General features: G+C 40.3%; 1 protein-coding gene across 1 annotated transcript; it reads right to left on the bottom strand.

Moving 5' to 3' along the window:
* Positions 1-9,947: 9,947 nt before the first annotated feature.
* On the bottom strand, positions 9,948-12,134 carry pou4f4 (POU class 4 homeobox 4; the record flags this gene model as incomplete). Its single annotated transcript, XM_080041429.1, has 2 exons — positions 9,948-10,877; positions 12,015-12,134. 2 exons carry the CDS (start codon positions 12,132-12,134, stop codon positions 9,948-9,950), a joined length of 1,050 nt encoding a protein of 349 aa, XP_079897555.1.
* Positions 12,135-12,674: the final 540 nt, after the last annotated feature.

The following is a 12,674-nucleotide window of genomic DNA, read 5'->3' as shown; positions in this document are numbered from 1 at the left end:
TAGAGGAGCCCATATACCACTGCGTCTCTTTGAACATATTTCTCTGAATTATGGAAGTTCGTATTTATATATCTTTTTTTCTTCCAGTTGCTTTTCCAAATAGCGTTCTACTGCTGGATGATTTTGGAAACTCACGCAGGCGGTTGGAGAAGGAAAATATATATATATATATTGTATCTTATTTACACCACGTTTAGACTCGTTGCCTCAAGGTGAGCAGCCACTGAATGGATGCAACTGAAATGTTGTTTGGTTTAGTTCAAGAAGAATCAATACTTCTCTGAAAAACTGATTTCACCAATGATGAGATGAAATCACACTGCCTTCAGAAAGCCATGGGCCAGGCATCATCACCTGCATAATATGTTTCCCGGTAAACGTAACAGCCCAATCTGAAGCTGTTTACTGTTTACTCGCATGACGTATGATGCTTCCGCAGCCTGCAGGCCCGCGCGCTCTGTGATTAACTTCCACTGTATATTCCTGTTTAGTTTATTGATGCGGTGAAGTTAAGTAGCCTATCCAGCATTGACTGGTGAAAGGGCTGATCTATGAATAATTCCGGCGTTTGCACGTGCGCACACGTAGGCAATACGGCTGTGCGTGCACCTGCGAATGAGAGGGAGAAGTATACGGAAATATATCGTTGTCCAAGGTGCTGAATTGTTTTGCAGAATTGCATTATGTTGGAGATGAAAAAATAATTATCATGTCATTTCCAAGGAAACCACAAATATGTAGCCTATTAAGAATTATAATAGATGATATTTATATTTCTCATATTATCTTTTTTTAACTTAAACATGACAATTTGCATTTCCTTTTATTTTAGGCCTAAAGTAGCTTAATTTACAGCTGGTTTCATCACTTGTATCAAATTAACTGGGACTTCAATGTTCTACTTTTTTATTTTAAGTAATTATCCAATCCTTACAAAAGTATTCTTCGTAATGATATGTCATGATTTTTTTTTTAAATATCCACAAAGTAGAAACATAGAAAAATAAATTAGGAAAAACGCAGCAGGCCTCAATCACTCAATACACAAATCACACACAGACTTAATAGCACAATCCACGCTCCAATGCTGCAATATGTAGCAACATTTGTTTTGAAACCCCCTCTTCATGCTTTCGAATTTATCCTTTTTGCGCTTGCGTGTGGTTTAGCCTAGCCTATAAATGATATGCAACACAGCACATGCATTGGCTTGCACACGCATAGCGAAGGCCCTCGTCTCTCGCGCACATTAAATAAATATGCCGTTACAGGTTGGGAGAGGAACAGATGTAACGTCTGTAGAGGGGCAGATATTTTTCGTCTTTGTATTTATTTTTTATTATAACGGAGATTATGACTCATGTTAACTTTACGCAGCAAATACAGAAGGCCTACTACTGTCTGTATGAACCGAGTGTAAACGGGAAATGAATATTTAAATGGCGGGCGCGTGCTACATTATTGATACGAATTGAAATCGCATATTTAACGTGAAGCTTGACACAAACGAGACAGAGGGGCTGACGGGGGAGTGGGGCCGAAAAAGCCCATAATAACAGGAGTTAAAGTTGAATTTCTTATTGAATGATCAGTCTCATGGTTCAGTGACAGACATACCTCTGGCAAACGATTCTCATAGTCAATAAATAACATAAACGTGACTGGGGCTTACACCGTTTTGATTTATTTATTCGTATGATGATGATCATTAGCCTATTATTTATTAATTTGATCTGGACCTTGCAAACAGAACGGGCCTGTTTCCACGACTTATAAACCTATCAAACTATTCTTTTTCTTCCTCCTCCGCGGACCGGGGAAGGGTTTCCCAAGATCTGGGATTCCTGTTTGTGTAAATATTGATATCGCTGCTACGATATTGTTGTGGTTTTCATAATTCATGTGCCATTGCATTTTTCATTGCGTCTGGAATAAATTCAGTAGATCCTTTAACGGTTTCGTTTAGGCTAAATATATGATCACAATATAGACTTCATTTTAATCAAAATTATTATTTGTATTAATATTATTAACAATATTAATAATAATTAAAACAATGTATCTCTGGCTTCTCCAATTAATATTTCACCACAAAAATGTCCCCCATATTTCTTTCCAGTAATAACCTGGATTGGATAACTCCCCCTTCCCAGATTTGTCTTTCTCATTATTGTCTTAACAATAAAACCTAATGATGGTGGTTGGTTGCGTGAGTGAACCGAGGGACTGTCATTCTGCTATCCGCCCATTAAGCCTCATAACTCGGCCGTTTGATCAGCGCCTTGCCCGCCCCCGATGCTCGTTAGGCCTGATTAGTTATACAATGTTCCTAATTACGACCGCCATGTTTTAATTAGCGCCTCATATGCATAATGTCGTCGACTATTCACCCTCTCCCTTTCCCTCACCTCAACCACACACACACACACACACACACACCAACCCACATCCATCATCATTCACTCAGCCAAACGAAATATCTAATGCATTTTTATATTTTTATAGCCTGTTTTTCTTGTGGTTAAACACCTTTTCTGTCCACCTGCTTTGTGTAAGTCCGACCTTTGACCTCCCTGAGGTACATATTTAGTTTTGTGTTTTATTTATACCTTGTATCATCGATTCAGCTTTAATCTAATAAGCAAAGACCTGTACCACGGGGAATTAATAGTAGCTTCCAAACATGTTATTAAAGTGTGTGTGTGTGTGTGTGTGTGTGTGTGTGTGTGTGTGTGTGTGTGTGTGTGTGTGTGTGTGTGTGTGTGTGTGTGTGTGTGTGTGTGTGTGTGTGTGTGAACACTCCTTCAGACGGCTGAAATGCAGGATTTAACGTCATTGATAAATATTGCATTGAAAGAATTGAACACTTCCACTGTGTGTCAGCAGCTTGTGTGTGTGCGTATGTGTGTGTGTGTGTGTGTGTGTGTGTGTGTGTGTGTGTGTGTGTGTGTGTGCATTATGTTTGAATGTGGCTGCCAGCATAAACTTGATTTTTATCTCCATAACGGAACACTAACGGGGGTCAATACCCCTCAAGATACAAAAAATAACTGGCCAAAAAAAAAACTAATTAGTGTTCCACTGCCTCTCTCGACACGCACACACACAGACACACACACACACACACACACACACACACACACACACACACAGACACACACACACACCACACCCTCCCTTCAGTCTGGTCCCGTTCCAGCCATGCTGTCAATATGCACCAATGCAACAGAGCTGTGCATGTGTGTGTGTTTGTGTGTGTGTGTGGTGGTGGGGGGGGGGGGTTATGTTTGCATTAGTGTTTGTTTGAGAGAGGGAGATAGAGAGAGATGGAGAGAGAGCGAGAGAGAGAGAGGGAGAGACAGAAAGCTATAGTAATGTAACAGAGGGGCTGATTCTCCAAGGCCCCGGCGCTGCACTCAAGACTTGGAGCTTCATTAAAATTTCATCGCCGCAGCGCTCGGCCAAGGTCTATTTATGAAAATGCGCTTCCTCGCTTCATGGAAAAAACACACAAGCCGGAGAGAGGAGTGGATGGAGTTATCTGAAAGAGGGTGGAATTAACTGCATCTACTGCCTATTCCTATAGGTTTTGGTCCCCGCTGGGTGGCGTGCTATTGGTCTACCGTGCTCTGGTGAGGGGACCAAATACTGGAGAGATCACTTCCTAAGTTGACTTGATGTTTATTATATCTTCCCTTGGTGCTGAATTAGACTGAGTTGCATGTTGTCTAAACAGAATGGTTTTGTGCACATGGGGATGGAAAAGGATCTGGAGTGTTGCATTGAGGCACATTTTATAGCCTGAGCTCTACATTTCTGTATTCGTCCCTGGTAAGATTTTTTTTTACCACAAATACACCCTTTGAGCATCATACAGTGAAGTTCTCCAGTCCGCCCTTATACAGATACCAAATACAGGAATATGTGAACAACAAAAGACAGATTCAAACAGGAAAGCATGACAAACTATATATTGAACAGCAGTCAGCGAATGCTTCATGCAGACACAACTTCTACATTTTCAGGTTTGGAGAGTCGTGGGTATACTAATATTACAGCATTTCAAGGAAGTTCCTTTGTTTATATTAGGGGTTTTGGGGGTCTCTTGCACCTACAATACATTAACATTTGCTGCCACTTGGGGTCATCACATTGCAATGTCACCAACTGCACATAACATATCAGCATTTTTTTTGACATGATTGCATATCAGTAAGTTAGTAAAACCCTGGATCATTAGTAAAACACAGTAGCAGATTCAAACATTCAGCAATCTATGTGTAGGTTATCCATGAGAAGTGGTCTCTTGTGGTTATGTGAATGATGACTGTTGTCTCAGCTGTGCTCAGAGTGGATGTATGGAGACAGGGTTGGAGTACTAATACTGTGATGAAAAACTTGATGACTCAGCTAGGACTCGACACAGACTTTGACTCGGACTAAAACACTGGGGTCTGGAGAATTGGTGACTGGTGTGTGTGTGAATAAGTGTCTGACTTGGAGAACTGATAACACAGGTAGTATTTCATCTCCTGCCAACAGTTAACCATGCTTTAATAAACCCTTAAAAAAAAGTGCTAAAGGTCATTTTGGATACATCAGTCACATACTTGGTTAAGTCTATAGGAATACCTCTCTACTTAACAAAAAACAATGTATTAAATGTAGCTGATGCCAGACCGGATAATGGCTCTCTACTTGTTTGAGCTGAAGTAAAGCTGCGGTCTGATTCACTCTCATTTGGATCAGGAAAACACAGCGGAGGAAAATGAGGCCTTTCCGTTTCTTAATTATTTAAATCAAACAATTAACTACGGCCGTCCTGGGAAAAGCTCTTTTAATCTGCTCATCAACAACAACAACAACTATGCCACTGCCATGGGTGGAGTGTTGAGGAGGAAGGATCACATGGTAAACAGCAACCAATAGAGGAATACACAGTCACTTGTTTGGTTGTAGCTTTTAATTATTAAATCGACTATTTCAGGCTATACAGGTGTTGAGCAGCATACAGGCTAAGACAAGGCTAAGTGCAATTATATATCAAATACATGTTGAATAAGCTTAAGTGCACTATTTATAAAAATATGTATAGTTAGTTTGAGGTAAAATACCATGAAGGCGGACTGAAATAAAAGGCTACGAAAGCTGATATATATTTTGATGTGTGTATAATTTGCATCCCGTCACTTTGTTCCGGGGAAGCCTGATACACTGTTCACATTGATTACACACAGTCAATTATATATAATTTATAGGGATTCAACTGGAGAACCGCTCGACGATTAAACTTTGATGAAGCCATGTACTACATTCTTTGTTATAGACCAACATGGCAGCCACTGTCTGCTGGGCAAAAAAAAAACACATAGCTGTAAATATTGACAAATACGCAATACAGAAGTGGGATTTTATTCCTCCTCTGAACGTAAAATATGAGAATCATACGTCAATAAACTGGTAAAGAAAGGATTCAGGAACATCAACTTTTTTCGATTAAATGTATCAATCTTGATATTTTACATTGGAAATTAAGAAATACTGATCACTTGATAGTACATACTAAGTTTATATTTTCGTTCTTTTTAGAGCATTATATTTTTGAGAATTGTATTATATTATTCTTTATTATCATTACTTTTTCTTTTAATGTGGAAGAATGAAAGCCCTTTGTCATAGTTTCATCTTTCAAGTTAGTTCATTAGTGGAGGCTGTTCTTTATTTTCTGTCATATGACTGTACTCTCTACGCTTAAAAGTTACTCCTTATCCACCTATTGACATAACATACTGTATGTCATGCACCAATCATGACAATTAAGTGATGAACTGTTACATTTAGCCATTGCTCAGTTTGCTGGTGACCAGTTGGACCCTCCATCGGCCCCTCATTGGGACCGGATGCTTTAACAGGCTATGTATTGAGTTGCTTCCGAGGGGAACAGGGCCCGAGCCAGTGTTGTACGACAGTGAAAAGCAGCTTTTTAACAAACACACACAAAAATCAATAGTATCATACCAGGCCATATTTATTATTCATTAATAACGAGTTTATGGGCCCAAACCACCTGCTGAGCTGAGAGGAAAGGGAAGGAAAAACACTCATTTGAATAAAATACACTGATTCTGAACAAGTACACTGTATATATTAATCTATCCAAACACGAACAGATAGAGGGTTTTTGGGCACTCTGATGTTTAAATTGAAACTCTCATGTTGAGTCTTGTGGTCCAAGGTATTGTCTATGTATACATGAATATGTTGCCATTTTGTGATTGCGTTGAAAACACTACAATTAAGATGGGCACATATATGTAAAACATTGTATACTGCAGCTAAATCATACATCTTATCTTTACATTTGAGGCTTATTTGTGAATGATATGTCCACTATACACAACGCTACCAGATTGATTTCACTATATACAGTATCTGATGCAGCATGTGCAATGCAATTCCAACTAGTTCTGCTTTGTATAAGGTTTTAGTTTAGTTTATTTTAACATCATTTGTCATATGCGGTGTCTTAAGAAGGTGCTTTATTAGCAACATTTTTATAATGATTATTTTTATGAACAGATGTGTTGAAATATACGTTGGTGTCCTTTGTATTATAGGGATAGAGGAATACAATGATATACACTTGAGGGTTTCATTGCTATTTACCCCTAAACTCTGGTTTACAATGGAACAAGAGATTATGTGTTGTACTTCTCCTGACCTCCTTATTGTAGAAGGGTTCATTCATGGTTTGTATCATCTGAAAAAAAATGTCACTTAGTTGAATTGTACACACAGAAGAAACCCTGTCTTATAGACTCAGGACCATAACATTGAGGATTGTGATGTCACATCTTCTATATATTTATTTCATGAATTTGGGGATTCCAGCAGCCTGAGGAGAGTCTATCGTCCCACAATAACACATGCTGGTTGTTTGGTTGAACAAGTATATCCTTTTACCTAAAAGTGTGAATATTACAAAAGCCTGTAATGACCATATTTATGCCTGGATGAATCTTTTAATATGATGTCAGACACCCCAAACGTGGACCATATCATTTTAACCTTGACTTAAGTTGGGCGTCTTGTCTGCCTCCATCACAACCTCTAAATACCCTGTGTCTCTAAACACTTGTGTTTTAATATTTGGGGTGAAATAAGAACAATATGTTTATTTTTGTTTAGTTTTAAACTAGTTTAGCTTTCCTCTCAAACATGCTTGAACAATCGGGGATTGCAACAGAGCTGGTGAAACGGTGTGGTCTGTTTTACGTTGGTCTAGTGTTAGTTTACACATATCTTGTATGGCTTCAGGGGGAAAACGTATTTTTTATTATCAGAGATTCTGTAGCTATTGCTTTTCAAGCTTGACGTCTTTACCGGCTCCGCCCATTGATGTCTAAAGATTTATTTTCTACCCCAAAAAAAAGAAGAAAAAGTCTTCCATATAACAGGCTTTCCTGATGTGATAGAGCCGTGCTGTAGTTCTTCATACCGGGGCAAAGTTGATCAATATGAGAGTCACTCAAGTATCAAATCCTATTCATCAGCGCTGGGAAGCAGCTTTCAGACGGACCTCCTTCACCTCCAGGCTTCTCCTGTTTCAGAGCAGCAGCTGCCCTATGCTCTCCGCACAAACACTGGCGCACACTGTATCCAAGACACACACACACACACACACACACACACACACACACACACACACACACACACACACACACACACACACACACACACACACACACACACTCAGAGGCTGCTGCTGCTGCTGCTGCTCAAAGCTCATGTTGCATCGGTCCATTAAAACTAGCTTTAAAAAATTGACTGTAGCATATTAACACCTGCACCTCTAATTGGTTTTAGCACCAAAAGCTGCTTTCATCTACCGTAATGATGGATTAAAATAGCAAAAACAGTATGTCTATGATACACCTGCATTGTTCATTCATATGTTTTGCAAAGAGAGGCTGTCAGAGGATGAATTAAAACGTGCACGGTTTATTTCAGCTTCTGTCGCTTACACAGACACATTTAAAGCACACTTTCACAAATGAAATATGATTATTTTTACCTCCAAAAAAAATAAATTAAGTTTAAATAAATAAATAAGGGCATAATATCAATAATATAAAGAAACATGGAACAAAAACTTAACGTCGTCAAGTGTCAAGTGTTGGAAACATATAAATAAGGCCGACTATTTCCCTTCATCAGAATATCTACAAAGTGCGCTCCACAAAGGTGTCAGTGACCATAATAATAATGATAATAATGATAATAATTAATAATAATAATAATAATAATAATAATAATAATAATAATAATAATAATAATAATAATAATAATAATAATAATAATAATAATAATAATAATAATAATAATAATAATAATAATAATAATAATAATAAAAACAAAATCATTCATTTTCATGAGGACACAAAAAGGGGGGAAATAAACAACTGAATAATAATAATAATTTGATTGTCAAAGCATCATTGCAGTGAACATACAACAGGTTTACACATCAGTGAGTCTTCTAGGCCTAATACGCCATTAAAACCGGTGGAAGAGGAACACAAAGAAGATGAAAAAAAAACACATTAAAAAACAAACCAAAAATTATCCTATTTTTCTTTTCTTTTTTAAATTTTTAGCGTGGGTGTGAGTGTGTTTTTAAAATCACCATGAACGTGCCAACACTTCGCGTAATGAGGTAGCCACACAGCTATACCGTGTGAATGTGTGTATTCGTGCGCGTGTTTGTGTGGGCCTATGTGTGTGTGTGTGTGTTGCTTCTTATTGCAATGCATTCACTTTGGAGGAAGGGGAATAATTTTCATATTTTTTTTGGAGACGCACAGAAAACACCCCACTACCTCCTTTACGAGTAAACCATGCAATGGATTACAGTAGTTATTGTGCCTCGCCAATTAGCAACAGACCGATTTTTTTTTTCGTCCGATCGGTCCAAATTCCCTACAGAAACAAACACCCATGGGAGAAAAGACATCGAACAATTCAATACGTTTCAATGAGCCTTATTCCCACACACAGAGGTGCAACATATTCACAAATATGTACAATGATAAATATAAAAAAGCTAAGGAGGATAATTTCAATTATTCCTCGATTCTCCTCATTATTATACTTCATTTATTTGTACAATAATTGCCATAAGAATGAATCGTCCTTCTTCTCTTTTCCTTCCACGGTGGGTGATCGCCACATATCTCAGAGAGCATCGGCCTCTTCTGTGGAGACGCGTAAAAGGATTTGAGAGTCTTTTAAGTTTTTGGACAGTCTTAAGTCTTTCTCCCAGTCCCGGTGCTCCGTATCCACTGTCAGAATAATTAATAAAAAGGTACACCGTTGGATCCAGTTGTTTTGAAGCTGCTCAAAAAAAAAAAATAAAAAAAAAAAGGTCCTGGCCATTATTGAGTGGAAAATAGTCACCAAGTGTCCATCATCCAAAACCTCCCAGCACCTCTGACACACTCCAGTGACAGCAGGTGTAGGTTTTCTCTTTGCAACAGAGAGAAACAAAAATGAAAAAAAGTGTTCTGCCTGTGTCGAATACTTTGTGGATTTAGGCAATGGTGCAAAACAACACGGATGTGGTGGATGTTGCTGAAATTGATCTCAACAAGACATTTAGTCCAGTATTTTGTTGGAAAAAAAAAGTCCACCAATGAGTTGTACAGTTTTGTTTCAGAAATGAAAAAAAATTTAAAATTACTCAATGAAAACTTTCATCTTTAAAAAAGAAAAGAAAAACGCACCTGATAAAAGATGAAATTACTTGTTAAAATTATATTTAACTGTTTAAGCCTCAAACAGCTCCATCCATAACAAAGGGCGCAACGGTGTACCTTGTATTTCTTTTGACAGTGCAGCAGCAGCAGCGTGTCTCTCATTTGTCTTTATTGTAAACGTCTCTTTAGTCTTTAATGCGTCGCAGAAAACTTCATTCGTTTCTGCTTTTGCCTCTGATTGCAAAACCAAACGCGCACCACGTTCTTTTTCAGGTCCAGTTTCTCGGCAATGGCTGCGATCTTCTCCGACGAGGGCCGAGGCTGAACGGCGAAATACGCCTCGAGGGAGCGTTTCTCCGGGGCGGCGATGGACGTTCGTTTCCTCTTCTTATCCCCACCGTTGAAGATCTCTGGCTTGGCCATCTTCTCCCTCTGCGCGCGCTCTGCCTCTTCCAACCAGGCCTCTAGAATAGGCTTAAGGGCCACCATGTTATTATGCGACAGCGTTAGGGACTCGAACCTACAAATGGTACTCTGACTCAGACATCCCACCCCGGGGATTTTAAGGTTGGCCAGTGCAGACCCCACGTCCGCCTGGGTCACCCCTAACTTGATCCGCCTCTGTTTGAATCTCTCGGCGAAGGACTCCAGCTCCCTCGGATCGGGTTCTGAATCTCCAATGTTGTTCCCCAAAGAACCATGTGAGCCCAGGCCGTGCGCGTGCATGTTCATAGACTGCGGGTGGTGGTGGTGGTGCTGCATGTGGTTGATGACGTTCATGTGGGCGTTGTGCGAGGCCGACGAGCAGACGTCGGAGCCGGCCATGCCTGCCAGGGAGATGCCTGGTGTGAGGTGGTCCAGCAGGTCTCCGTCCAGGCCCTGTGAAGACTGGTGGTGGTGCCCCGGGTGGTGGTGGTGGTGCGAGGAGAGAACCGACGGATGGTGCAGGTGCCCGGAGGAGGAGGTGGGCGTGCAGCTCATGCTGGTCATGGTGGTCATGGTGTGGTAGGTCGCGTCTGGTTTGAACGGGTGGCTCTTCTGCGCCACGATGTCCACGGCGGCCAGAGCCTCGGCCCGCTGCAGCAGCTGCTCATCGAAGCCCGCGAAGATGTTGCCCTGGAGCTGCGAGGAGAGAGGAGAGAGAGGGGCAGGATGGTTAGACAAATATCTGCATTTTTGACTTCAGTTGATCATAACAAGTTTAAACATTTCAATTGTCCACTGCGCATACATCGTCCACCACCTTTTACATGGATCATGAAGTATGAATTATTTAAATGCTCCTTGTAAAAACATTTGTAAAAACTATTAACACACACATTTATCAACAATTTCACTAAAGAAGAGGCTGATTTAAATTGGAAAATGAAGTGGCACGCACAAGCACACTCTCCAATATCAAGAAGTGTTTCTACAGCTTCGTCGAATAGAAAGCAATTAAAACAATCACGTTAACTTTTTTTTCTTTAACTTATTATCTCACTACAAATAATGTAATCAATCCAGTGCTACTTTGGTCATCACTGGATCTGTCCCACGCCTACACACAGTGTCAGCGTGGGTGGATATTCATACAAAATTAATATTTACGATCTAGGTAATGAATAATTGCTGCGGACAATGAAACGAAAGTGTGAGTTTGAATAGGAATGCGGTGTTATGAGGCAACACACTATAGTCCACTGTGTCTTTGGTATTCTCCTTCGTCTTTGATTTCACTTTTAGCAGAATCGCTCACACCTGCCTCGATGCGGGATTCGTCTTTACGCACCGACGTTCAGCTCTGGTTATCTTGTATTTTGTTGCTGCCCTTATTTCGCTGCTGATCCATTCTGTCAAGTCCATATCTCATGGTCTGATTTCGATGGTAGTGTACTTTAATTATTTACATTCACACCGGTCCAAATAATATTGAACTTCTGTCACCGAAATAAGATTTTTCTGAATGAAATAATAAAGGAACGCTTTAGTTGTTATTTTTTAAAATTGACGTGGGAACCATATGTCAACTGAATGCATTAAGGCAGAACACAGGGCCAACGATTTCAGTGTGCGTCTACCTGCTTGAGTTTTAATCCCATATCTAATCATTTACAATCTTTCTTCTAAAAATTACCACATTTACAAGACAGAAAAAAGCTACATGTTTCGCAGCATTGTGTAATTTCTTCTCTTTATTCCTGCGCATGTTTTGAAAGTGTTTTTCTTCAAATGACAGAAACGGCTGTGAGTCAGTAACACAATGTATTTTGGACTCACCGATGGAGTGGGCAGACAGGCCCTGCGGATGGCCTCTGAGCTGGAGTGCAGAGGCGCGTACTTGGGCTCGTGGAGCATCGGGTGCATACTGAAAGGCTGTTTGCTGTTCATTGACATCATGATTGCGGAGATGAGGGAGGGTCGTTGTTCGTTGTCCTGGTTTCGCTCCGTGTTGGTGGATTTTCTAAATAAGAAACGCCTCGAGGAGAAATGGAAAAATCTGCCAGTCGCAGACGCTCTGAACGGAAAGTAGTTCGCTTCAAAACTGTATGAAAGAAGGAGAGGTAACTCCTAGTGCTCCTGCCTGCGGGGCTCCTGTCTCCTGCTCGCCTGTAAATGACTTCTATAATAGAGATGCTGCTCCTTCTCCAGCGCCTATATTGGACCACAGGCGTGAATCCTTCTCCTCATTGGTTGTTCGTCACCCCCATCCTTTGCAGGTTTCCACCAATCACGTGGAGTTCCACATAGTGTGGCCACGCCCCCAAGCGTGCCCAGATCACTGGAAAGGAGAAGCGAGGAAGGACGCGCAGTGTGGTTACACTGTTAAAACTAATTCGATGGAATAACAAAAAGAAGGAATTGACACCACTTTTTAAACAGTTACACCAGCAGGTGGGAGAGAAAAAAACGGGACGGCCGAGAATCCTGAAATTGGAG

The sequence above is a fragment of the Ammodytes marinus genome (genome assembly GCF_949987685.1).
Source record: "Ammodytes marinus genome assembly, chromosome: 14".
NCBI lineage: Eukaryota > Metazoa > Chordata > Actinopteri > Uranoscopiformes > Ammodytidae > Ammodytes > Ammodytes marinus.
This window is presented reverse-complemented; position numbering and strand designations above follow the sequence as displayed.